The sequence below is a fragment of the Erythrolamprus reginae genome, chromosome 2 (genome assembly GCF_031021105.1).
Source record: "Erythrolamprus reginae isolate rEryReg1 chromosome 2, rEryReg1.hap1, whole genome shotgun sequence".
NCBI classification, from domain to species: Eukaryota; Metazoa; Chordata; class Lepidosauria; order Squamata; family Dipsadidae; genus Erythrolamprus; species Erythrolamprus reginae.
In genome coordinates this window covers 332,611,460-332,639,173 of record NC_091951.1, presented here as the reverse complement: position 1 = coordinate 332,639,173, position 27,714 = coordinate 332,611,460, and the positions used below count along the sequence as shown (strand labels likewise).

The 27,714-nt window shown below is 44.6% G+C and overlaps 1 protein-coding gene across 1 annotated transcript; it reads left to right on the top strand.

The window, feature by feature from the left end:
• Positions 1 to 27,407, top strand: SKP2 (S-phase kinase associated protein 2). Its single transcript, XM_070743440.1, has 10 exons — positions 1 to 204; positions 7,593 to 7,837; positions 12,298 to 12,409; positions 13,285 to 13,428; positions 15,798 to 15,932; positions 19,537 to 19,635; positions 21,212 to 21,339; positions 23,579 to 23,630; positions 24,494 to 24,601; positions 26,892 to 27,407. Exons 1-10 carry the CDS (start codon positions 197 to 199, stop codon positions 27,103 to 27,105), a joined length of 1,245 nt encoding a protein of 414 aa, XP_070599541.1. The 5' UTR covers positions 1 to 196; the 3' UTR covers positions 27,106 to 27,407.
• The last annotated feature ends 307 nt before the right edge of the window (positions 27,408 to 27,714 follow it).

Here is a 27,714-nt window from a genome sequence, read left to right as displayed (position 1 = left end):
GCGGAATCTAGGAGAACGTTAGCCCGGGCAGATCGAGCGCGCGAGGGCTTTTTTTCATTTTTTTTTTTTTTTGCTGGGTTTCCGGAGCTGCGGGAAATTTAACTAGATCAACAAAGCCGAGCAAGGCGAGGCGTGGGAACGCGAAAGCCGAAGGATCGGAGACCCCCGTTCTTCATGCATCACCCCTTTGAGCATCATGCACAGGTAGAGAATGATAAAGGGATGCAGGTGGCCAGGCGGACGCGAAGCCAAGATTAGGCGCGGCGGGATGGGCTTTTGCGCGCCCTGTTGCGGACCGTTTAGTGTTTCTGCTTCGAAGCTGTAATTCACAAATCGGGCGGATTTGAGGATTTCCCCGAAGAATATGCATCATAAATATTTTGCAAGATAAAGTGCAAAGAATTTAGGACAGTTAGTGTACTCCTGGCGCCTTCTCCGTGTGCACTGTTGGCACAGGTGGATAGGTGTGCTAGCATATGGAATTGAACAGTGCCGAGACAAACCTTTGCAGGTGTGCACATGGACTGAATACTGTATGGGGTTCTCCTTGTCTTTGGATCCAGTTGAATATATGCTTACTGATGGGAAATCGTCTCATAGTATTGTAACGGTGTTGCTAAACTCTATCTATCTATCTATCTATCTATCTATCTATCTATCTATCTATCTATCTATCTATCTATCTATCTATCTATCTATCTATCTATCTTTGTCTGTCTATTTGTCTGTCTGTCTTTCTATCTATCTGTCTATCATCTATCTATCGATTGATAGATAGATAGATAGATAGATAGATAGATGATAGATAGATTATCTATCTATCATCTATCTATCTATCTATCTATCTATCTATCTCTATCTATCTATCTATCTATCTATCTATCTATCTATCTATCTATCTATCTATCAACTCCTCAAGGACTCTGGGTGGCTTACAACAAATAAAAACAATATTTAAAAGAACAATTTTAAAAATAATTACAAAACCCTAGTAAAAGCCATACATATCTCTCAATATCTCTCATGGTCGGATCTAGATGATACCTTATTTGGTCAACGGCCAGGCCTGCCAGAAAAGCCAGGTCTTTACAGCTTTGTGGAAGGCCAGTAGGGTGAGTATGGATCTCAGGGGCAGCTGGTTCCAGAAAGCCAGAGCCGCCACAGAGAAGGCCCTTCCACAGGGCCTGGGCAGTTGGCATTGTTTGGTTGATGGAACCCGGAAAAGGCCAGCCCCATGAGTTCTTATCAGTTGCTGGGAGGTATATGGTAGGAGGTGGTCCAGAAGATAGTCAGGCCCTAAGTCATGTAGGGCTTTATAGGTGAATTTGGAAATGCTCTATTTGAATGCAAAAATACTTCATGTTGGGTCTATGTGCAATGATGCAAGATGTCATTTAGATGTTTTCAAATGGTCCATTGAGTGCAACTACAACAACCGGTCCATTGATTTTCTTGTAAACAGGATATGAGGGTTTGTAGTTGCCATTCTCTGGTTCTCTACATATGTAAGTCTTCAACTTACCAAAACAATTGAACACAAAATTTCAGTTGCTAAGCAATACAGTTGTTAAGTGAATTTTGCTTATTTTGTGACTTTTTATGTTAAGTGAATCCGTGTAGTTGTTAAGTTAGTGATATGGTTGTTAAGTGAATCTGACTTCCCCATTGACTTTGCTTATCATAAAGTTGCCAAAAGTGACCACATGACCTTGGGACACTGCAGACTGCTGTAAATATGAATGAGTTGCCAAGCGTCTGAATTTTGGTGACATGACCACAGAGATGTTACAGTGGTCGTAAGAGTGAAAATGGTCATAAGTCTTTTTTCAGTGCTCTTGTAATTTTCAATGGTCACTAAATGAATAGATATAAGTTAAAGATTATCTCTAGTCCTCTGTTGAAACAGGGTGTTTTATTCTTCCATGTAGGATTTCCATCCATCCAAACAATTTCTGATGATAATTATAGCAAGCTGTCAGTCTCCCAATAAAAGTATACAGTACAGTGGTACCTCGAGATACGAGTTTAATTCGTTCCGGACCTGGGCTCTTAAGTCGAGCAGCTCTTATCTCGAACGACTTTTCCCCATAGGAATTAATGTAAATAATTTTAATTGGTTCCAGCCCTCAAAAAACTCACAAAGTTAGTCTAAATTATGCAGAAAGACATGTTTTTAATTAATGAAGAAATGTACATGTACATATAAATGAATAATGAAGTTTCTTTCACTTAACTTGTAAACTTTCTTAAACTTTTAAATTTACATATGTTCAACTTCTCTGCCACCCAATCCTGTAGGACAGAGGTCCCCAACCCTTTTTGCACCAGGGACCGGCTTTAAGCGATCAAGAGAGGAATGGGTGAATGAATGGACGGAGGGTGGGAAGGAAGGAAGGAAAGAGGGAAGGGACAGGAACAGAGGAAGGAAGCAAGGAAACTTATGAAAGGGGAGAGTAAGAGAGGAATGAGTGAAGGGAGGGAGGGAGGGAAGAAGGTGGGAAGGAGAAAGAAAAGAAGAAATAGAGGAAGGGAAGGTAAAAGAGAGAAAGAAAAAGAGCAAGAAAGAAAGAAAGAAAGAAAGAAAGAAAGGGGGAAGGGACAGGAACAGAGGAAGGAAGCAAGGAAACTTATGAAAGGGGAGAGTAAGAGAGGAATGAGTGAAGGGAGGGAGGGAGGGAAGAAGGTGGGAAGGAGAAAGAAAAGAAGAAATAGAGGAAGGGAAGGTAAAAGAGAGAAAGAAAAAGAGCAAGAAAGAAAGCTGCAAGCACCCCCCCGAGCCCCCCAGGCCGGCTGCAACCTTTTAAAACACGCGCGCCGCTTCGCAGCTGTCTCCTGAAGCCGAACGCGGAAGTTAGCGTTTGGCTTCAGGAGACAGCTCCTTGGCGCTTGTATCTCGAATTTGGGCTTGTAAGTAGAACAAAAATATCTCTCCCCTCCCAGCTCTTATCTCGAGTTGCTCTTAAGTAGAGCAGCTCTTATGTCGGGGTTCCACTGTATCTTATTTGTCTGTCTGTCTGTCTGTCCGTCTGTCTATCTATCTATCATTATCATCACTACCATCTCTTTCATCTATATCTATCTTCTCTTTCTCCTATCTATCAATAAATCTATTTTCTATCTGCCTGCCTACCTACCTACCTACCTACCTACTTACCTACCTACCTACCTACCTTATCCTTTGTGTACTTAACTCAGTATGTATTTTGATAATATTGTTTTGGTTCCACGAAATCTCCTTGGTCTAATAGCAATATCAGTAGTACTTAGACATATACAGTGTTCCCTCGATTTTCGCGGGTTCGAACTTCCCGAATAGCCTATACCACGGTTTTTCAAAAAATATTAATTAAAAAATACTTTGTGGTTTTTTTCCTACACTACGGTTTTTCCCATCCGATGATGTCACATTTCATTGCCAAACAAATAATTTTTGCAAATAAATAACAAAAAAAATAATTATTGTTAATAAATAATTATGTTTATAAATATCAGGATCACTAAGTGCCTTATTCAATAGTGAGTACCAGTAATAATGGTGAGTAAATGGTTGTTAAGGGAATGGGAAATGGTCATTTAGGGGTTTAAAGTGTTAAGAGATGGCTTGTGATACTGTCCACAATCAAAAAATGGTGTATTTACTTCTGCATCTCTACTTTGCGGAAATTCGACTTTCGCGGGCGGTCTCGGAACGCATCCCCCGCGGAAATCGAGGGAATACTGTACCGCTTTACAGCCCTCTCTAAGCCGTTTAGAGTCAGTCTATTGCTCCCAACAATCTAGGTCCTCATTTTACCTATCTCAGAAGGATAGAAGGCCAAGTCAACTTTGAGCCTGGTGAAATTCAAGCCACCAAAGTGCTGGCAGCCAGCAGAAGTAGCCTGCGGTACTGCACTCTAACCACTGCACCACCATGGCTCTTTCATCCATCACACAACTATCCTGAGTTTATTCAAAAGCCACAATTATTTTGCTTTACTCATATCGTTAAATAATACATCTGTTTTCTAACTTATAGTGTTTGGCTCCGTACAACATGTCGAATAAAAAATAAATTTGAAATCACAACATATGTCAAAAAAGATATGTGTGTCCAGATTCAAAGTTCCAACAGCTACCTCTACCCCAGCCAAGCAACTCACCTGCATTTCTGGGCATTTGCAAAAGTTCACGGTTGTGACTGCAATTTACAGCTTTTCTTTTTGTCCGAAACTTTCTCTTTCTGGCAAAAACCACCCTTTGTAAACAGTGACTTTCCTTGATGACCTCAGTATTTGCTTGATGATGATGGTGTTTGCATCAGGACCACAATGTTTGCTTAATGACAGATGCAAAAAACATTGGGCATGTTCATAAGCTGATCTTAATGACCAGAACAAGATTTAACATTTTCCAGGTTTAAATACACCAAGAACTAGTAGTAAAGTACATAGTAATGGATGAAGGCATCCAGTCAAGTAGCATATAATAGAATAGAATAGAATAGAATAGAATCCTTTATCGGCCAAGTGTGATTGGACACACAAGGAATTTGTCTTTGGTGCCTATGCTCTCAGTGTACATAAATAAAATATACATTTGTCAAGAATCAGGAGGTACAATATAATTATTTTTATAGGGGGTCAAATAAGCAATCAGAAACAATCAATATTAATAAAAATCTTAAGAATACAAGCAACAAGTTGCAGTCATACAATCATGAGTGGGAGTGATGGGTGATAGGAATCATCAGAAAAAATTCGTAGTAATAGTAGTGCAGACTTAGTAAATGTTGAGGGAATTATTTGGCATGATGGCATTTGGGAAAGACTGTTCTTGCGTCTAGTTTTCTTGGTGTGCAGTGCTCTATAGCAATGTTTTGAGGGTAGGAGTTCAAACAATTTATGTCCAGGATGAGAGGGGTCAGTAAATATTTTCCCAGCCCTCTTTTTGACTCGTGCAGTATACCGGTCCTCAATGGAAGGCAGGTTGGCAGCAATTCTTTTTTCTGCAGTAAGGAATAAAGTAAATATATATGGAACTTTTAGCTCTCTTCTTCCATAATAATAATGATGGTACTTCAATTAAGAGCCACGGTGGTGCAGTTGTTGGAGTGCACTACTGCAGGCTACTTCTGCCAATCACAGTCTGCCAGCAGTTTGGCAGTTCGGGTCTCACCTGCTCAAGGTTGACTCAGCCTTCCATCCTTCCGAGCTCGGTAAAATGAGTACCCAGATTGTTGGGGGCAATATGCTGATTCTGTAAACTGCTTAGAGAGGGATGTAAAATACTGCGAAGATCGTTTTGGGCATGTCCAATAGAAACATAGAAGATTGACGGCAGAAAAAGACCTCATGTATAGACCTCATCTAGTCTGCCCTTATACTATTTCCTGTATTTTATCTTAGGATGGATCTATGTTTATCCCAGGCATGTTTAAATTCAGTTACTGTGGATTTACCAACCATATCTGCTGGAAGTTTGTTCCAAGCATCTACTACTCTTTCAGTAAAACAATATTTTCTCACGTTGTTTCTGATCTTTCTCGCAACCAACCTCAGATTGTGCCCCCTTGTTCTTGTGTTCACTTTCCTATTAAAAACACTTCCCTCCTGAACCTTATTTAATCCTTTAACATATTTAAATGTTTTGATCATGTCCCCCCTTTCCCTTCTGTCCTCCAGACTATACAGATTGAGTTCATTAAGTCTTTCCTGATAAGTTTTATGCTTAAGACCTTCCACCATTTTTGTAGCCCGTCTTTGGACCCGTTCAGTTTTATCAATATCTTTTTGTAGGTGAGGTCTCCAGAACTGAACACAGTATTCCAAATGTGGTCTCACCACCAGCGCTCTATACAGCGGGATCACAATCTCGCTCTTCCTGCTTGTGATACCTCTAGCTATGCAGCCAAGTATTCTACTTGCCTTTCCTACTGCCTGACCGCACTGTTCACCCATTTTGAGACTTTCAGAAATCACTTCCCCTAAATTCTTCTCTTCTGAAGTTTTTGCTAACACAGAACTGCCAATACAATACAGTGGAACCCCGACATAAGAGCTGCTCTACTTAAGAGCAACTCGAGATAAGAGCTGGGAGGGGAGAGATATTTTTGTTCTACTTACAAGCCCAAATTCGAGATACAAGCGCCAAGGAGCTGTCTCCTGAAGCCAAACGCTAACTTCCGCGTTCGGCTTCAGGAGACAGCTGCGAAGCGGCGCGCGTGTTTTAAAAGGTTGCAGCCGGCCTGGGGGGCTCGGGGGGGTGCTTGCAGCTTTCTTTCTTGCTCTTTTTCTTTCTCTCTTTTACCTTCCCTTCCTCTATTTCTTCTTTTCTTTCTCCTTCCCACCTTCTTCCCTCCCTCCCTCCCTTCACTCATTCCTCTCTTACTCTCCCCTTTCATAAGTTTCCTTGCTTCCTTCCTCTGTTCCTGTCCCTTCCCTCTTTCCTTCCTTCCTTCCCACCCTCCGTCCATTCATTCACCCATTCCTCTCTTGATCGCTTAAAGCCGGTCCCTGGTGCAAAAAGGGTTGGGGACCTCTGTCCTACAGGATTGGGTGGCAGAGAAGTTGAACATATGTAAATTTAAAAGTTTAAGAAAGTTTACAAGTTAAGTGAAAGAAACTTCATTATTCATTTATATGTACATGTACATTTCTTCATTAAAAACATGTCTTTCTGCATAATTTAGACTAACTTTGTGAGTTTTTTGAGGGCTGGAACCAATTAAAATTATTTACATTAATTCCTATGGGGAAAAGTCATTCGAGATAAGAGCTGCTCGACTTAAGAGCCCAGGTCCGGAACGAATTAAACTCGTATCTCGAGGTACCACTGTACTCTGATTGAGGACTCCTTTTCCCCAAGTGCATTATTTTACATTTGGAAACATTAAACTGCAGTTTCCATTGCTTTGACCATTTATCTAGTAGAGCTAAATCATTTGCCATATTACAGACGCCTCAGGAATAACAGACGCCTCCAGGAATAACCATCCTTCCAAGGTTGGTAAAATGAGAACCCAGATTGTTGGGGGCAATATGCTGATTCTGTAAACTGCTTAGAGAGGGATGTAAAACACTGTGAAGATCGTTTGGGGCACGTCCAACTTGCATAACACACACGCACACACAAATCATTCTTCCTATATTGACACGCTTGTCATTTATTGAAATCTTTGACCAACCCCGTCAGAATAGAGCAATCCCTGGCCTTAGCATTTTTCTGGAGGAGAAGCAACTATTTATGTCTCTCCCATCAGTTTTTAAAGGTGTAATTTCACCAAGTGTGTTTGCCACACTTTCTGTTCAGCTTAAGAGAGACATGGTGATGCAGTGGCTAGAATGCAGTACTGCAGGACTAACTCACTGCTCACTCCAGGAGTTCGATTCTGAGTGGCTCAAGATCGATTCAGCTTTACATCCTTCCAAAGTGGGTAAAATGAGGACCCAGATTGTTGGGGGCAATAGGCTGATTCTAACCCGCTTAGAGAGGGCAGTAAAGCACCGAAGCGGTGTGTAAGTGCTGTTGCTATTAAGTCCCTGCCCCTGTGTTGGCTGAAGAGCTATTATGAGTTGCATGTAAACGGTGGCTGTGGGGCCTTTGTATCATTGCAGGAGACATCTTCAGGAAATTCCAGATTTGGGGAGCAACATCACTACAAGTATCCCATGGAGCTGGCACCCCAGCAAGACTTCAGATCTCCTCTCAGGCTTGGGAGTGGCGGCTCTTACGCTGGACAGTGAGAACACCCCCCAGGATCTGTTGATGTGTGTGAGTCCACCCACCAAGCGGCAGAAAGTGAGGGAAAGCACCTTTGTGATTATCCACAAGCCTAGACTGCTTCAAGAGACAGTCTCGGGTAAGACCTTTTCTTCCTCCCCCTGACAGATCTATTCAAAAGTCTACCTAAGGGTGATGATGAAGTTTAAACTGATAGCAGTTTTTTAGTTGATGAAGATGTTGAAGAGTACTGGGGCTAAAACGGAGCCTTGGGGTACTCCACTGCATACATCCCTCTATGTCAGGGGTGGGCAATTAATTTTGCCATGGGGCCGCATGAGAAATTGGGATGGTTTTAGAGGGCTGGATTAATATAATTAACTCAGTTCTACCCAATATTGTACAGTAGTCCCTCGCTATACCGCGCTTCACCTACTGCGGCTTCACTTCATCGCGGGTTTCTGAGGAAGTCGATCGGCAGATTTAAACAGCCCGCCGAACTCGATCGGCAGGTTTAAAAAAAAAAAAAAAATCTAAAATTGTAAATACTGTATTTAAATACGGTATTTAAAATAAATACTGTGTGGGAAGGGTTTATAAACACTTAAAACAATGAAAACCTACCAAACAATTACAATATAAATACTTAAATAAGTACTATCAGTCGATAAATTCCCCATCGCGGATTTCACCTATCGCGGCCAGGTCTGGAACGTAACACCAGCGATAGGTGAGGGACTACTGTATATTATTGGGTAGAACTGAGTTAATTATATTATAATTATAAATTATAATTACAGTAGTCCCTCGCTATACTGCGCTTCACCTACTGCGGCTTCACTTCATCGCGGGTTTTCAAGAAATATTAATGAGAAAAATCATTCGCGGATCTTCGCTGGTTCGCGGGTTTCTGAGGAAGTCGATCGGCAGATTTAAACAGCCCGCGGAACTCGATCGGCAGGTTTTTCAAAAAATATACAGTGGTCCCTCGATCATCGCGAGGGTTCCGTTCCAGGACCCCTCGCGATGATCGATTTGTCGCGAAGTAGCGGTGCGGAAGTAAAAACACCATCTGCGCATGCGCAGATGGTATTTTTATTTCCACCGCAGCAGCGAGGAGCCGAAGATTGGGTTTCCCCGCCGCCTCGCTGCTGCTGCTTGTCCGCGCGCGTGCCGCCCGCCCCCCCCCCCCGCGCTGTTGCTGGGGCCGCTTCTCAGCTGAGAAGCGGCCCTGGGGTTTCCCCACGCGCGTACGCGCCGCCCGCCCCCCCGCGCTGTTGCTGGGGCCACTTCTCAGCTGAGAAGCGGCCCTGGGGTTTCCCCGCGCACGCGCGCGCCGCCCGCCCCCCCCACGCTGTTGCTGGGGCCGCTTCTCAGCTGAGAAGCAGCCCTGGGGTTTCCCCGCGCGCGCGCGCGCGCCGCCCGCCCCCCCGCGCTGTTGCTGGGGCCGCTTCTCAGCTGAGAAGCAGCCCTGGGGTTTCCCCGTGCGCTGCGCGCGCCGCCCGCCCCCCCGCACTGTTGCTGGGGCCGCTTCTCAGCTGAGAAGCAGCCCTGGGGTTTCCCCCGCGCGCGCGCGCGCGCCGCTCGCCCCCCCCGCGCTGTTGCTGGGGCCGCTTCTCAGCTGAGAAGCAGCCCTGGGGTTTCCCCGCGCGCGAGCGCGCGCCGCCCGCCCCCCCCGCGCTGTTGCTGGGGCCGCTTCTCAGCTGAGAAGCGGCCCTGGGGTTTCCCCCGCGCGCAGCGCGCGCCGCCCGCCCCCCCCGCGCTGTTGCTGGGGCCGCTTCTCAGCTGAGAAGCAGCCCTGGGGTTTGCCCGCGCGCGCGCCGCTCGCCCCCCCGCGCTGTTGCTGGGGCCGCTTCTCAGCTGAGAAGCAGCCCTGGGGTTTCCCCGCGCGCGCGCGCGCGCCGCCCGCCCCCCCCGCGCTGTTGCTGGGGCCGCTTCTCAGCTGAGAAGCAGCCCTGGGGTTTCCCCGCGCGCGCGCGCGCCGCCCGCCCCCCCCGCGCTGTTGCTGGGGCCGCTTCTCAGCTGAGAAGCGGCCCTGGGGTTTCCCCGCGCGCGCGCGCGCGCCGCCCGCCCCCCCCGCGCTGTTGCTGGGGCCCGCTTCTCAGCTGAGAAGCGGCCCTGGGGTTTCCCTGCGCGTGTGCCGCCCACCCGCCCACGCCGTTGCTCGCGCCTTACCGGGGCAAGAGGGGGAAGACCCAGGGAAGCCTCTGCCCGGCGGGGAAACTCCACCATCTACGCATGCGTGGAAGGGCACGCATGCGCAGATGGTGGAGTTTACTTCCGGGTTGAAAACTCGCGATATAGAGTTTAGCGAAGATCGAGATCGCGAAACTCGAGGGACCACTGTATATCTAAAATTGTAAATACTGTATTTAAATACTGCATCTAAAATGAATACTGTGTGGGAAGGGTTTATAAACACTTAAAACAATGAAAACTTACCAAACAATTACAATATAAATACTTAAATAAGTACTATCAGTCGATAAATTCCCCATCACGGATTTCACCTATCGCGGCCGGGTCTGGAACGTAACACCAGCGATAGGTGGGGGCTTACTGTATATATTATATTATATTATATTATATTATATTATATTATATTATATTATATTATATTATTATAATTATAAATTAATTGCCCACTCCTTCCTTCCTTCCTTCCTTCCTTCCTTCCTTCCTTCCTTCCTTCCTTCCTTCCTTCCTTCCTTCCTTCCTCCATTTCTCCTTCCTTCCTTCTCCAGATGGAGAGAAGCTTCTGTCTCTCTGATTTTCTCTGCCTTTTATTTCTGCTTTGGGGCAGTTCTTTACTTCTCTTTCAAAATATTCCTTTCAGGTGCCTCTCTTCAACTGACCTACATTGTCAGTTGAGAAAACATAGTGGAGGCTTTGCCTGAATGTAGCTTTGGATTCCTTTTCTTCCTCCTCCTCCCTTTTCCCCCCTGAGAGGTGGGGTGGGGGGTTTGCTTTAAATTTCTCGGAAAGGCCAATGAAACCAATGAACAATTTAAAAATGAGCATTTATTGGACTTTTGCAAAAGGGCATGGAAAGATAATTTCTCCTTCCTTCCTCCCTCCCTCCATTTCTCCTTCCTTCCTTCCTTCCTTCCTTCCTTCCTTCCTTCCTTCCTTCCTTCCTTCCTTCCTTCCTTCCTTCCTTCCTTCCTTCCTTCCTTCCTTCTTCCCTCTCTCCCTCCCTCCCTCCATTTCTCCTTCCTTCCTTCCTTCCTTCATTTCTCCTTCCTTCCCCCCTCCCTCCCTCCCTTCCTTCCTACGGTCACAGACTGCAGGTGGGCCTCATCCGGCCCCTGGGCCGCATTTTGCCCAGGTCTGCTCTATGTAGATGTAGTTCCATTGAGCACTAACTGCACTCAACGTGTAATGCTCAATGGAATTACATCTTCATGGAGGGATGTATGCGGTGGAGTACCCCAAGGTTCTGTTTTAGGTCCAGTACTGTTCAACATCTTCATCAATGACTTAGACGAGGGGATAGATGGGGAAGGTATCAAATTTGCAGATGACACCAAACTGGCAGGAATAGCCAACACTCCAGATGATAGCCGCAAAATACAAAAGGATCTTGACAAACTTGAACAATGGGCACTATCTAACAAAATGAAATTCAATGGTGAAAAAAGTCAGGTTCTACATGTAGGCAAGAAAAACAAAACACAGAGGTACAGTATATCTCGGGGACCGCCTTCTGCCACATGAATCCCAGTGACCAGTTAGGTCCCACAGAGTTGGCCTTCTCTGGGTCCCGTCGACTAAACAATGTCGTCTGGCAGGACTCAGGGGAAGAGCCTTCTCTGTGGCGGCCCCGACCCTCTGGAACCAGCTCCTCCCAGAGATTAGAATTGCCCCCACCCTCCTTGTCTTTCGTAAACTCCTTAAAACCCACCTCTGCTGCCAGGCATAGGGGAACTGAGACATCTCCCCCGGGCCTATATAGTTTATGCATGGTATATTTGTGTGTATGCTTTCTTTTTAATACGGGTTTTTTAGTGATTTTTAATTATTAAGATTTGTTATATATTGTTTTGTTGTTGTTGTGAGCCGCCCTGAGTCTTCAGAGAGGGGCGGCATACAAATCTAATAAATAATAATAATGATGATGATGATGATGTGGTACATTGCTCAACAGTAGTAACTGTGAGAGGTATATTGGAGTCCTAATGACAACCATTTAAATATGAGCCAGCAGTGTGCAGCAGCTGCCAGAAAAGCCAACACAGTTCTAGGCTGCATTAACAGAGAGATAGAATCAAGATCACATGAAGTGTTAATACCACTTTATAAGGCTTTGGTAAGGCCATACTTGGAATACTGCATTCAGTTTACATCACCACGGTGCATAAAGAATGTTGAGACTCTAGAAAAAGTGCAGAGAAGAGCAACAAAGATGACTAGGGGACTGGAGGCTAAAACATGAAGAACGGTTGCAGGAACTGGTCATGGCTAGTTTAATGAAAAGAAGGACCAGGGGAGACATGATAGCAGTCTTCCAGTATCTCAAAATTAGATTTATATTAGTCGTTATTTAGAGAAACATTCAGTTAAGTCTTCATAATAATTCTTTCCTCCCATCTCCAAAAGGTATTTCTTGGGATACTTTGCCAGATGAGTTGCTGCTGGGGATCTTTTCCTGTCTAAACTTGACTGATTTGCTGAAAGTATCCCAGGTTTGTCAGCGATGGCATCGTCTTTCGTAAGTAGCTGTCGGTTTCTAAATAAAAGTGTATACATAAATATGCGAAAGCCCTTTCCTTGTACTGTTGGATTAACTGGTTTCCATTGAGCATTGATATGGTTTGTTAATTTCAGTAGGAATTCAGGGACTTAGGAGTTTCAGTTATCAGATGGGAGGCAACAATACACCACCTACAAAAACAATAGTATGACATTGCGATGGAATTTTAACTGCATGCTATGCAATTATTGTAATATTTTCTGTCTAGATCTGAACAGATTTTTCACTTTGGCTCTTTCTCTGTTTTTAAATGAAGTTCTGTGAAGATTTTTCCCAACATGCATAATATTTACAGTACAGTGTTCCCTCGATTTTCGTGGGGGATACGTTCCGAGACCACCCGCGAAAGTCGAATTTCCGCGAAGTAGAAATGCGGAAGTAAATACACCATTTTTGGCTATGGACAGTATCACAAGCCATCCCTTAACACTTTAAACCCCTAAATTACCATTTCCCATTCCCTTAACAACAATTTATTCACCATTATTACTGGTACTCACCATTGAATAAGACACTTAGTGATCCTGATATTTATAAACATAATTATTTATTAACAATAATTATTTTTTTTGTTATTTATTTTCAAAAATTATTAGTTTGGCGATGGCATATGACGTCATCGGGCGGGAAAAACCATGGTATAGAAAAAAACCCGCGATGTATTTTTTAATTAATATTTTTTGAAAAACCGTGGTATAGGCTATCCGCGAAGTTCGAACCCGCAAAAATCGAGGGAACACTGTACTCACTTTTCATACTGTCCATACTTCTTGAGACCATTGTTAATTACTGTTAAATTAATTTCTTTTCCCACTTTTCCTCCTTTTTTTAAGGCTTGATGAGTCTCTCTGGCAAAGTCTTGACCTTGCAGGTAAAAATCTTTTGCCAGGAGTGATTGGCCAATTGTTGCCCTTGGGAGTGATCGCCTTCCGCTGTCCAAGGTCCTGCATTGGGACACCTTTGTTTAAAACAAGCAGGTAAATGGCACACCGAAATGAGACGATACCCTTTATTTTTACAGTTTCGTTCCTATCGGTCTACTAATATGTTGTTGTATGTTTTGCAAAAAGCAAAGAACAATTTTCAAGTGAACTAGGAAATTTTGTTGGCTGATAAAGCGCTGGACATCAGTGCAGTGCAATATGTGATTAGACAATCTTTTGGCTAAGGGGAAAAATTCGTAGAATTGTCTACTAACAAGACAGCTGTCATGATTTATTCATTCATTCATTCATTCATTCATTCATTTATTTATTAGATTTGTATGCCGCCCCTCTCCGAAGACTCGGGGCGGCTAACAACAATGAAGAAGACAGTGTAACAAATCTAATATTAAAAACAATCTAAAAAACCCCAATTTAAGAGACCAATCATACAAACAAGCATACCATGTATAAATTCTATAAGCCTAGGGGGAAGGGAAAAATTTCAATTCCCCCATGCCTGACGACAGAGGTGGGTTTTAAGGAGCTTGCGAAAGGCAAGGAGGGTGGGGGCAACTCTGATATCTGGGGGGAGCTGGTTCCAGAGGATCAGGGCCGCCACAGAGAAGGCTCTTCTCCTGGGTCCTGCCAAATGACATTGTGGCATGGTTAGGCACAAACCTAAATAACATTGAGGCTACAGATTGATGCTTTCTTTTGGAGTATCTAACCCAGTGATGGCGAACGTATGGCACAGGTGCCACAGGTGGCACGTGGACCCAGCTGATTTTTCGCTCACACAGAGGCTCTGGGAGGGCGTTTTTGGCTTCCAGAGAGCCTCCGAGGGGATGGGGGAGGGCGTTTTTACCCTTCCCCTGGCTCCAGGGAAGCCTTTGGAGCCTTCGGAGGGTAAAACATGACCCTACTGGGCCTACCAGAAGTGGGGAACAGGTCATTTCTGGCCTCCAGAGGACCTTTGGGTGGGGAAGCTGTTTTCGCCCTCCCCAGGCATTGAATTATGAGTGTGGGCACTTGTGAATGCACGATAGTAGGCGCCCACGCTCTTTCGGCACCCAAGGGGAAAAAGGTTCGCCATCACTGATCTAGCCTCAGAATTATGGTTATAAGTTATTATACTTAACTTATAACCATACGTTGGGGGCACCCATTGACCAGAAGTAATTTTCCAATTTTTTTCAGGTGGTCATTAAAAAAATGCCACGGTTGTTAATCGGACACTGCAGTCCTTAAGTGAAACAATTCACTTGAATAAGTGTTTTTTGTTGTTAACTGTGGGGAAAAATGCCAATAATTGGAGGAAAAAACATCGCAAATCCCAGTCTTGTGATTGTGGAACGTAAAGCTGAGTCCACTGACATGAAGAAAGGAGGGCGGAGCAATAATTTTTGACGGCTGGTGGGGAGGGGTTCTTTACAGGCCATAAAACACCCATTCCCTGACCACCTTCATTTGGAACTGTAATAACATGACTGGTCATTAATCTAGGACTCCCCATAATTGGGTTTAATTAAAATAGTATTTTTAAAAATTAGGATTGAGGTCACCTTGGTGTCTGGATAGCTTGTTGTCTTCTACTTGGATGATACAAAGTGTTGAGCCTCATTTTGGAGTCTCAGTTCAGATTACAACTTTCATAACGCTCCCTCCCTCCCTCCTTCCTTCTCTGCATAATTTGTTAAGTTTGCTGTGTAACTTTGAGAAAAATGATTGGCTGGGTCCCTCCCTCCCTCTCTCCCCCTCTTCCCACCTATTTACCTACCTACCTACACTGGAGGTTTTAAAGCAGATGTTGGATAACCATCTGTCTGAAGTAGTGTAGGGTAGGAAGCTTAAGCAGGGGGTTGGACTAGAAGACCTCCAAGGTCCCTTCCAACTCTGTTGTTGTTATTATTATCATTATTATTCTTCCTTCCTTCCTTCCTTCCTTCCTCCCTCCCTCCCTCCCTCCCTCCCTCCCTCCCTCCCTCCCTCCTTCCTTCCTTCCTTCCTTCTTCTGCCACAACTGCAAACCTCTCAGTGGTTCGTAATAATCACAGACAGTACTATCATTTAAATATACGATCCATAATAAAAACCAATACATATAAAATCTTAACAACATTGCGCCAACAACAATTAAAAGAGGAGAAATTGGTTGCATTTTAATTTGATTTTGTGAATATTCAAGACATGCTTTTAAAGGTTCCGAATTAAGACAGTGGTGTATTAAGGCAGAAATTTGAAAGGATTTAGAGAGTGAGAGCTCTTTCCATGATTGGAGGAAGTAGGTCCAAAAATAATGCATTATTTCTTCTCAAACGATATAATTCAACAATTCTATGATTTTCCTAGTCCTGTTTTTTTTTTTTTAATAGAGAATTGTATTCCACTGCTCACGCCCCTGCTTGTATTTTCTTTCTTAGGGCTCTTTGTTTGCAACATCTGGATTTATCGAATTGTACAATAAATGTTATGGATCTCGAGGGTATCCTTGGCAGATGCCAGAGTCTCCAGAATCTCAGCTTAGAAGGTCTCCTACTTTCTTCTGATCTGGTTAGGTGAGCGATTAAAAATGGGATAATTTTTGATGCTGACGTCCGGAAGAGAAAGTCGTGACGAATCCTTGACAAATCCTTGCTTGCTTCACAGACCTGGAGTTCATGTGTTGGTGGGGCCTCAATGTTTTGATTGCTATAATTGGGCTGTTATCCTTTGTAACAGAGTCCCCCAATGTTTTGCTTTGCGGACTGGTGGGGAGAGAGGGGATGGTTCTGCATGAGCAACCGGCAAGTGTGTGCGCACGCATAGCTCCATGTGCTCGAACACGCGTATACTCACCCTCTGCTCACACAGTGAGGATGTGTACTCACCGGCCGCTTCTTTTTTCTCCCTTGTTTCTTCCTCAAGGTGTAAGTCTTTGCTCAGTTTTTTTATCCCTTTGCTTCATAACATTGATGTTGATTTTGAAGCCGTAGCATTTTTAGAATTACAGTGGAACCCCGACATAAGAGCTGCTCTACTTAAGAGCAACTCGAGATAAGAGCTGGGAGGGGAGAGATATTTTTGTTCTACTTACAAGCCCAAATTCGAGATACAAGCGCCAAGGAGCTGTCTCCTGAAGCCAAATGCTAACTTCCGCGTTCGGCTTCAGGAGACAGCTGCGAAGCGGCGCGCGTGTTTTAAAAGGTTGCAGCCGGCCTGGGGGGCTCGGGGGGGTGCTTGCAGCTTTCTTTCTTGCTCTTTTTCTTTCTCTCTTTTACCTTCCCTTCCTCTATTTCTTCTTTTCTTTCTCCTTCCCACCTTCTTCCCTCCCTCCCTCCCTTCACTCATTCCTCTCTTACTCTCCCCTTTCATAAGTTTCCTTGCTTCCTTCCTCTGTTCCTGTCCCTTCCCTCTTTCCTTCCTTCCTTCCCACCCTCCGTCCATTCATTCACCCATTCCTCTCTTGATCGCTTAAAGCCGGTCCCTGGTGCAAAAAGGGTTGGGGACCTCTGTCCTACAGGATTGGGTGGCAGAGAAGTTGAACATATGTAAATTTAAAAGTTTAAGAAAGTTTACAAGTTAAGTGAAAGAAACTTCATTATTCATTTATATGTACATGTACATTTCTTCATTAAAAACATGTCTTTCTGCATAATTTAGACTAACTTTGTGAGTTTTTTGAGGGCTGGAACCAATTAAAATTATTTACATTAATTCCTATGGGGAAAAGTCGTTCGAGATAAGAGCTGCTCGACTTAAGAGCCCAGGTCCGGAACGAATTAAACTCGTATCTCGAGGTACCACTGTATTTTTGTGATTTGTATTTTATTTCAGCTCTCTAGATCTTTCCTTCGCCACTGCTTCTACGTAAAGCAGACGTCCCCAACCCCTTCTCTGCAGATCGGTACTGGTCCAAGGCCAGTATTGGTTTGCTTCCTGGATGGGGGGGGGAATGGCACACCGCTACTGGAAATGGAGCTGCACGCTGAGCTCCAGGTGACCGGCGGGCGGGCGCACGCATCATAAGTTTTGGCTTCTGTGCATGTGCAAGAACTAAAATCTTGTGAGAGGATGCATGTGAGAGATTTCAACGATTTTCGGCAATTCTTTGCTTCCGCGCATGTGCCGAAGCAAAAAAACACCACCAAAATCTCACATGTCTACGCATCTTCTCGCAAGATTTGCTTCCTACACATGCACAGAAGCCAAATCTCGCTCTGATGCGCATGCGCACCCACTGGGCGCACACATGCACCCGAAGGTCACCTGGAGCTATATGAGCACCAGCACTGGTAGTGGTGGTAAGTTGGAACCCCTGCCTCTCCGTGGCCCATTGGGAACCATGGCCCATTGCCAAGCGGCGGGCAAGCATGCAAAGCTTCATTTGCGTATGCGCGAGAGCTAGGTTGCGTCTATCGCCTCCTCCCCCCCCACCGCCACCCATGGTCCTGCCGTTGCTGCCAGTCCATGGAGATTGGGGACTATTGATAGAAAGGATGTGGATAAAATCTCATTCTTCTTCCCAACAGCTGTTCTATTTTATTAATTCTATTAACTGCTTTATTTTGCGAAGAACAGTACAGTGATACCTCGTCTTACAAACCCCTCGTCATACAAACTTTTCGAGATACAAATCCGGGGTTTAAGATTTTTTTGCCTCTTCTTCCAAACTATTTTCACCTTACAAACCCAAGCTGCCGCCACTGGGATGCCCCGCCTCCGGACTTCTGTTGTCAGCAAAACGCCCGTTTTTGAGCTGCTGGGATTCCCCTGAGGCTCCCCTCCATGGGAAACACCACCTCCGGACTTCCGTGTTTTTGCGATGCTGCAGGGGAATCCCAGCAGCGCAGAAACGGGCGCTTCGCTGGCAACGGAAGTCCGGAGGTCGGGTTTCTCAACAAGGGGAGCCTCAGCGAAATCGCAGCATCACAAAAACATGGAAGTCCAGACGTGGGGTTTTGAGGACTTCCGTGTTTTTGTGATGCTCCAATTTTGCTGAGGCTCCCCTCGCTGGGAAACCCCACCTCTGGACTTCCGTTGCCAGAGAAGCGCCCGTTTTTGCGCTGCTGGAATGCCCCTGCAGCATCACAAAAACACGGAAGTCCGGAGGTGGGGTTTCCCATGGAGAGGAGCCTCAGGGGAATCCCAGCAGCGCAAAAACAGGTGCTTCGGCTGGCAAAAGGGGTGTGTTTTGGGCTTGCACACATTAATCGCTTTTCCATTGATTCCTATGGGAAACATTGTTTCGTCTTACAAACTTTTCACCTTACAAACCTCGTCCCAGAACCAATTAAGTTCGTAAGACAAGGTATCACTGTATATACATTCAATAAATATTCCACAGTTTGGTACATTAGAAATAGTTTGGGTACCTTCAGACTGTCTTGCAGTTCTGCTCCTTATGATCAAAGAGATCAATTTAGTAATACAGTGGTCCCTCGATCATCGTGAGGGTTCCGTTCCAGGACCCCAAGCGATGATCGATTTTTCGCGAAGTAGCGGTGCGGAAGTAAAAACACCATCTGCGCGTGCGCAGATGGTGTTTTTACTTCCACTGCCGCCCGCTCTTCGCCCGCCCACCCCGTTGCTCGCGCCTGGGGTGCGCGCGCGCGTGGGGACACCCTAGCTCTGCTTCCCAGCTGGGAAGCGGAGCTAGGGTGTCCCCAAGCGCGCGCGCTTTCCCCAGCAACGCGCGCGCGCGTGGGGACACCCTAGCTCCGCTTCCAAGCTGGGAAGCGGAGCTAGGGTGTCCCCAAGCGCGCACGCTTTCCCCAGCAACGCGCGCGCGCGTGGGGACACCCTAGGTCCGCTTCCCAGCTGGGAAGCGGAGTTGGGGTGTCCCCAAGCGCGCGCCGCCCGCCTGCCCACGCTGTTGCCGGCTCCGCTTCCCAGCTGGGAAGCGGAGCTGGGGTTTCCGCGTGCGTGCCGCCCGCCAGCCCACGCCGTTGCTCGCGCCGCCGCTGGGGTCTTACCGGGGCAAGAGGGGGAAGACCCAGGGAAGCCTCTGCCCGGCGGGGAAACTCCACCATCTACGCATGCGTGGAAGGGCACGCATGCGCAGATGGTGGAGTTTACTTCCGGGTTGAAAACTAGCAATATAGCCCTTTCGCGATGCTCGAGGACGCGAAACTCGAGGGTTCACTGTATTTGAACACTCCAGTCTTTTCCTTCTCTTTTTAGAAGCATAGCAGAAAACCCCAATTTGGTCCGGCTAAACTTATCTGGATGTTCTGGATTCTCTGCAGAAACCATGGAAGTGTTGTTGAAAAACTGTCAGAGGTAATATGACTTACATGAGAAATTACATTGAATTTAGCACCAGTGTTAAATATTGTAATCAGGATTTATTGATGGAAACACTAATAACAACCCAAAATTCAGATTAGAGAGATAAGATGCTATGGGAGTGAGTGGTCATCTAGGCATTCGCACATCGAGTTGTGCACAGATGCAAGAAACTCATAAATATGATGCATAACAAAAAATATCTTGGAATAATAAGAAGGGCACAAATATCTAGATATGGATGATGTGCCATAGATCGAGCTGTATCATTTTAACATCAAGGTACCAAATGGGAAGGCTGTGCAATTTCCTCTAGGATATTTGCCCATTTTCTCTTTTTCTGCAGACCTGGTGCTGCTTTCCCTCTTGGTCAAAGGATTCCCAAAACCTCACAATAGATTTCAGTGACAGTAGAACAACAAATATTTAAAAGTGTTGGTAATGACCTATAAAATGTTGGTAATGACCTATAAAGTCCTACTTGGCATCAGACCAGAATACCTATGGGACCGCCTTCTGCCGCATGAATCCCAGCGGCTGATTAGGTCCCACAGAGTTTATTTATTATTTATTTATTATTTAGATTTGTATGCCGCCCCTCTCCGCAGACTCGGGGCGGCTCACAACAGAATAAAGACAATTTATAACAAATCCAAATATAATTTAAGATATTTAAAAAACCCCGGTTTGATTTAAAAAATCAGTTGGCCTTCTCCAAGTCCCATTGACTAAACAATGTTGTCTGGTGGGACCTAGAGGAAGAGCCTTCTCTGTAGCGGCCCTGGCCCTCTGGAATCAACTCCCTCCAGAGATTCGAACCGCCCCCATCCTCGCCTTCCGCAAGACTCTGAAGACCTATTTATGTCGTCAGGCATGGGGTAATTAATATATCCCCTCTCTGACTAGTAAGATTTATGTATGGTGATGATTGTGTAATTTTGATTGTTTTAATGATAGTGGGTTTTTACTTATAGTTTTTAATCATTAGATTTGTATTGCATTATTTATTGTTGTTGTGAGCTGCCCCGAGTCTTCGGAGAGGGGCGGCATACAAGTCTAATAAATTATTATTATTAATTATTATTAAAAATCCATCACAGCCCAATTCTGCTAGTAGAAATGCTTTTTATGGAGAACAAATTTTATACATAAGAACTGGGTTGACGTATCTTGCTAATCTGTAGTATTTGTTTGAATTTGTTTTACCATGTTAATTTGAACCCAGTTATTGTAGGTTGCAGCCACAATTCAGTGCAGTTAACGAAGCCAGCATTCTGATTTAACAAACTTACATAAAACTATGGCTTAGCATAGTGAGTGAAACTTGAGTTTTCTTTTTCAGTTCTGAATCAACTGGCCTTTAGCGCCATAGTGTTTTGTTGTATAAAAAATTAAATAAAGGTGAAACATGTTTGAATTTCAAATTAGAAGTGTTTTAGATATTTTGATGCTTTCAAAACTTAGTTGATAAGTATCAATCAAATTTATATTTCATGAGAGGTGATTTTGGGAGGCATACTACAATTGGTAGATAATTTTTAGAATGTATTTCTTCTCAATTTATACACAGGTTAGAAGAATTGAATTTAGGCTGGTGTGACTTCACAGCTGAGCATTTGAATATAATAGTCAGTCATGTTCCTCCCAAACTATTGCAATTGAACCTTAGTGGATACAGGCAGAATCTCCTAATCCCAGGTGAGTTTTATTTGAAAGTGTATTTAGGTAGAGTGGTACCTGTGCCTAAGAACGCCTCTACTTAAGAACTTTTCTAGATAGAAACCAGGTGTTCAAGATTTTTCCCCCTCTTCTTAAAAACCATTTTCTACTTAAGAACAGGAGCCCAGAAAAATTTCCCAAGAAATTTGAGAGCGGCACAAAGGCCCAGCCAGTTTCCTGCCATTTCCCCTTTAATCTTGGCCATCTCGGGCTTTTCTGGGCTGCCAGAGGAGCCTTTCAGTGGCGCTTAAGGAGGCTTTGGCAGCCCAGAGCAAACGGAGTGTTTTCCTTTCTCCGGGCGCTTGGAGAGGGAATAAACTACAGTGATCCCCCGCTCGTTGCGAGGGTTCCGTTCCAGGACCCCCCGCAACGAGCGGGTTTTCGCGAAGTAGCGCTGCGGAAGTAAAAACGCCATCTGCGCATGTGCAGATGGTGTTTTTAACTTCCGCAGCGCTAGCGAGGAGCCGAAGATTGAGGGCGGCGCGGCTGTTTTAAAACGTCGCCGCCGGCATGGGGGGCTTCCTAGCAGCCCTCTAAACCCGGGTTGGGGGTCCGGGGGGTGCTGGCAAGCCCCCCATGCCGGCGGCGACGTTTTAAAACAGCCGCACCGCCCCCAATCTTCGGCTCCTCGCTAGCGGGCAGGCAGGCGGCGGACAAGCCGTTCGCTGGCGCTCGCTCTCGCCGCTTTCGAGCTGAGTCCTGAAGCGAATTCGCTTCAGGACTCAGCTCGAAAGCGGCGAGAGCTAGCGCCAGCGAACGGCTTGTCCGCGCTCGCTCTCGCTTTCGAGCTGAGTCCTGAAGCGAATTCGCTTCAGGACTCAGCTCGAAAGCGGCGAGAGCTAGTGCCAGCGAACGGCTTGTCCGCGCTCGCTCTCGCCGCTTTCGAGCTGAGTCCTGAAGCGAATTCGCTTCAGGACTCAGCTGGAAAGCGGCGAGAACTAGCGCCAGCGAACGGCTTGTCCGCCGCCACCGTTTTAAAACAGCCGCGCCGCCCCCAATCTTCGGCTCCTCGCTAGCGGGCAGGCAGGCGGTGGACAAGCCGTTCGCTGGCACTCGCTCTCGCCGCTTTCCAGCTGAGTCCTGAAGCGAATTCGCTTCAGGACTCAGCTGGAAAGCGGCGAGAATGAACGGCGTGGGCGGGCGAAGGGCGGGCGGCAGCGAGGAGTTTGCGTGGGCGGTGGGGAAACTCCTTGCTGATGCCCGCTGCTCGCCCTCCTGCCAGCAAGAGGGGGAAGACCCAGGGAAGCCGCCCAGCAGCTGATCTGCTGGGCGCCATCTACGCATGCGTGCCCATAGAAAAAAGGGCACGCATGCGCAGATGGTGTTTTGACTTCCGGGTTGAAAAATTGCAAATTACCCTGTTCGCAATGGTCGGGGACGCAATAACCGGGGGATCACTGTACTTCACTGTGGTGACTCCCTCGCGCTGCTTCCCGTACACCCGCCGTGAGGTTGTCTCCTGGAGCGTCTGGGTGCGGAAAGGCAAAAGGGAGCGCTTTGCCCCAGCTGGATCAACTCAGCTTCAGCCAAAACGAGTCACCACAGTGAAGGAAAGGCACCAGCTACAAAGCGAGCGAGCGAGAGCAGAGGGGAGCCCTTCAGCGTGGGAAGGAAGAGGAAGCAGGCAGCAGCAGCAGCCACCTTTTGGTCAAAGGAGCGGGAGGTTCTCCCCTCTCGCCCATCTGGGTTTCTCTTTGGTGTAGCGTATGGGAGGCAGCCTCGCACCGGGTATATGGGAGGAGCGTGCTCCTCCTCGCCACCTCAGAGTTCCTCTTTTCTTTTTAAAGCCCTAAAGTTTTGGATTTGTTTTATTCCCCTCACCTCCTTCCTTCGGCAGCGACTCTCCTCCTCTTCTCCCTCCTCCTCCTCCCACCCAAATTCCAAGCTTTTATTTTTTTTCCTAATGGGTTTGCACGCATGCTTTGCTTTTACATTGATTCCTATGGGAAAAATTGCTTCTATTTACAAACTTTTCTGCTTAAGAACCTGGTCACGGAACAAATTAAGTTCTTAAGTAGAGGTACCACTGTAGTTAACTGTCATTAAGTCGAGGTTTCTTTGTAGATGTGTTTTCTAGTATGAAAAATGTATTAAAACTAAAGCAGACTTTTCAAATCTAGTAGAAAGTGTGCTTCTGACCAAGTAATTGTTGGAATATATGGGACAATGCCACTGAGCAGATATGAATGACAGATTATATTTCACTTTTCGTTTTCAGATGTTAAAACATTATTGGAGAGATGCTCTGGTCTTATACATTTAGATTTAAGGTAAGCACTGCAATTGAATACTAGTCTGAATCTTTGAAAGCTTTGTGCTTTCAATTAAAATTTAAAAAACAATATGATAGATTGAATTAAAATGCATCATATGCCATGTATAAGTGATAGATTAATTTTGGAGTAATGTCAGGGTACCCACAAAACAAACAGAACTCTGAAGCAGATAGATTCCTCAAAGAACAATTTATTTGGAGATATCATATTGGCCCAGACTGGTGAAAATCGACTTTAAAACTTTCCTGTGCTTTTCATCTAATTAAAAGTAAACGTTTTCCCCTTTTCCCAGTCACACGGTCCAATCAGGATGTTGTCCAGTTGCTTGGTAACTCACTCCTCGTTTCTTCAGCCACCTGTTGGAATATCCTTGGTTCCCAGGGGAAAGTATTTTGTTTTGACTATAAACCCCAGCTATCTCTATGCCCTCCTCCTTAGCACTCATATCTATCATGACAACACTGAAGCCTCAAAATGCCCTGTTAGGTCAGCTTCAGTGTTGACAAGTACATTTAAGTGTCTAAATCTGTATTAAAATTATACTGTTCTGAGTTGGTCCTTCTAACTAAATCTTGCCAAACTGAAGCATCCTATTATCTATACGAAGGATATACTATTAGGGAGGGACTGCGTTCACCCTCTTTCTCTCCCACAAAATATCTGAACTGGGCGGCCTCTGGAATGCATCCTCTCCTTTCTGAGAATCCAGCGCACTACATTCCATCACAAGTACTTAGTCAAGTGAAAGAAAAGAATATGCACATCCAGAATTAAATAAAATATAAGTTTTATTTTTGTGTAGACACTCAAGTACTAAATGAATGGAAAATAATTTTTTCTTAAAACTTTTGTTACAGTGACAGCGTTATGTTGAAGCCTGAATGTTTTGCCTACTTCCACCAACTCACACACCTTGAGCACTTAAGCCTTAGTCGATGCTATCAAATACCTCCTGCTGCTTTACTGTAAGTAATTTTTCATATCAAATTGTTTGTGCTTAAATTGAAAGCTTAGCTTGCAAAAGCTAAGGTTTTTTTCAAGCTGTTACAGGGTAATATGTTGTACTGCATAGTGTTTTCTTGTGAACATAAACAATTGTGCTGTTATTGTAGTTTAGAAAAAATGCTACATGATTGTTACAAGCTCTTTTAGCTTTATCCAAGTGGCACTTTTTTGTGATGTGTGGTGGTGTTTTAAAAAAAGCAAAATCCTGTTCTTGGTACCAAGAAAGTTTTTTTCTCCAAGTTTAAGACTTTAAGAACAGATTCAGAGTGCTCTTTATAAATATTACATAACTGATTTTTCAAGGTAAGTCTTAATCTGCTTCCTTCTTTTCCTCTCTTATTGCATTTTAAATCATTTAATTACTATATATTGGTCCTCCTTTCAAAAAGAGGACTTTAATTTCTTCTGCCATTGTCATTGATCCAGTTTCCATCAGAGGTCTCCTGAATGCCAAAGAATATAATTGAAGGAAGTTTCCCTGTTCACATAGAATGTAGATTTAGGCCGCACAGATCAATTATGTGCCAGGATATTTTTATGATAGCCATAATTCTTTATGCTGGAAGGATACATTGGCTTGAGACTTTTGCAGAAAGGTGTTTGGGGAGAAATCAGCTGAAATGCCTAAGTTCCTCCCTTTGTGCATTCTAGAAACATATAACTGACATTTCTAACCTGGAAAAGCTGGATGGGGTACAGTATAAAAAAGTGAAGGATGTTTGTGAGAAACTGACTAAATGCTATCTTTATTCAAGGATGTGGCCGTGCATACTTTGAAAATGACTTGAAATATGTACTTTGGACCAAGCACACATAAGATCCAACACTCTTATTGTTGTGATTCAGCCTGAGGCTGCTCAGGGACCAGCTGTGTCTCTGCTGGCTCCATGCCCGGAGGAGGATGACAGCGCAGAGGAGGGGGCTGAACAGTCGGACGGGGGAGAGGAGTCAGGAATGGGATGAAGGAGAACAGCATGAGAGCCCCGGGGCGGGGGGCGGGGGGGCTCTTCCCAGCCAGTAGCTTGGAGTCATTAGGTGATGACACACAAGCTGTCATTGACATGAGACAGCGACATTCAGAGTAACGAAAGGAGCAGTTAAAGAGATATTTTCACCATTGAAGTAGAAACAGCTGGGTTTGGGTGTGGTCCTCATCAGCAGGGTTTAAAAGGCAGGCAAGCCCTTTAAGCCATGTGGAATGTTATCAGCTTGGCGTGGAGTTATCCTGTCTTGTTTCTGGGCGTCTCTGTTCCTGGCTTGTGGCCCAGCAGCTTTGGAAGATCCGTGGGAGGTATAGGTCTGCTATCTACAGCCTTGGCTTGGCAGCAAGAATTCTGTATTGCTGCATGGACTTTTGGCCTTCGTGAATATATCTGAAGATACAGCATTTTCCTGTTTGTAAGGACATTTTCTGTTACCTGTGTTTTTCTTGAATTTTATAAAACTGCCTTTGCCTTTTACCAGTGTGTCTGGCTTCTCTTTTTGGGTTGGTATTGGCTTCTGGAGTGACCCAGACTGAACACTTATTTGGAATCATCTACAGCACAGGTCACCAACCTGTGGTCCATGGACCACTGGTGGTCCGCAAGAAAATGTTAGTGGTTCATGGAGAAAACTTGGCCTCTGGGCCAGATATGGCTGAGAGCAATTAATCGAAGGGAAGGAAAGGACAGGAGAGGACTATAGCTACAACTCTGGAATACGGGACTGACTTTCCCAACATCAGCAAGCCACTGTCAAATAATCTTCAATTATTTTGTAATAATTACACTACCTTTAATAATTTAAACAACCTTTAAAGATTTTGTTATAATTAAATAAGCATTTATGATTTTGTTATAAGCATTTATAATTTTGTTATGTTAAATAGGTGCATTTCATATTGATAAAATGGAAGTTCTCTGATCATTATTTTACAAACGTATACAATGCTTGTGGGGACCACAAAAGGAAATGGAGTAGCTAATCAAGTAGCCACTCTAATTTTAATGGTTTTATTATATTTAAATGCTGTAAACTGCCCTGAGCCCCACATTTAAATGGATATTGGTATAAATAGCCTTGCAAACAACTTAGTAATTATAGAATGTACAAAACTATTAATTACAGGGTTTCCAACATGCCCTTGAATTTGGAGAATAGTTAAGTCACAGCTGTTATTCTGTGAGATGTACTGCCAATTATTATTCAGTACTGAACACGTGAAAAATCACACTAGGTAAAAAAGGAATTATTTTGTTTGTTTTTTAGTGAACTTGGTGAAATTGCCACGCTCAAGACGCTGCAAGCTTTTGGAATAGTGACTGCCAATTCCTTACAGCTCTTAAAGGTGACGCTTCCTCATATAAAGATCAATACCTCCTATTTTTCACCTATCGCAAGACCCACCATTGGCTGCAAAAAGAACCAAGAGATTTGGGGAATCCAATGCAGACTGAACTTGAGAAATCTGGCTGGGGTTTAATACATCTTCAAAGACTCTGACTTCTACCAACAGCAACATGGTTCCTCAAGCCTTCACTGTGGAGTTCTTGGCATTCCATTTTAACCTCACAATTTGCAGCTACTGACTGGTTTTATCAGCTTATCACCAAATGCTATCAAGTATTTTACAAGTTGTATTTTTTATGTTTTATGTTCCAAGACTTATACTGAGGCCTCTCCAAGAAACGCTAATCATGTAAAAATAGTTGCCATGCAGTATGCAAGCTCTCCTTGTAGAATTTTTTTAAAGTAGCTCAAGTTAATAAAACTTATCCCAATGTTTATATTCTCTGTTTTATCCGTCCCTGTTGTTGTTGTTGCAGGGAGTAGGGTGTATTTGTGCTGACATATTGAAGATTCTAGTCTTTATCTCACAACTCTTGGAAACAACATTGTAATTTAATTCTCTATTTAGATCACAGCCCTGGAATTTCTTGTTGTCTTATATCTTAATACTCATTGAGTACAACAAACACAGATACATGTTGCTAATTGTTACACAGATATTCCTTACAATAGTACTTGGGACTTGAATTTTCATTGCTAAGAGATGCTAAGCTGCCCCGAGTCTACGGAGAGGGGTGGCATA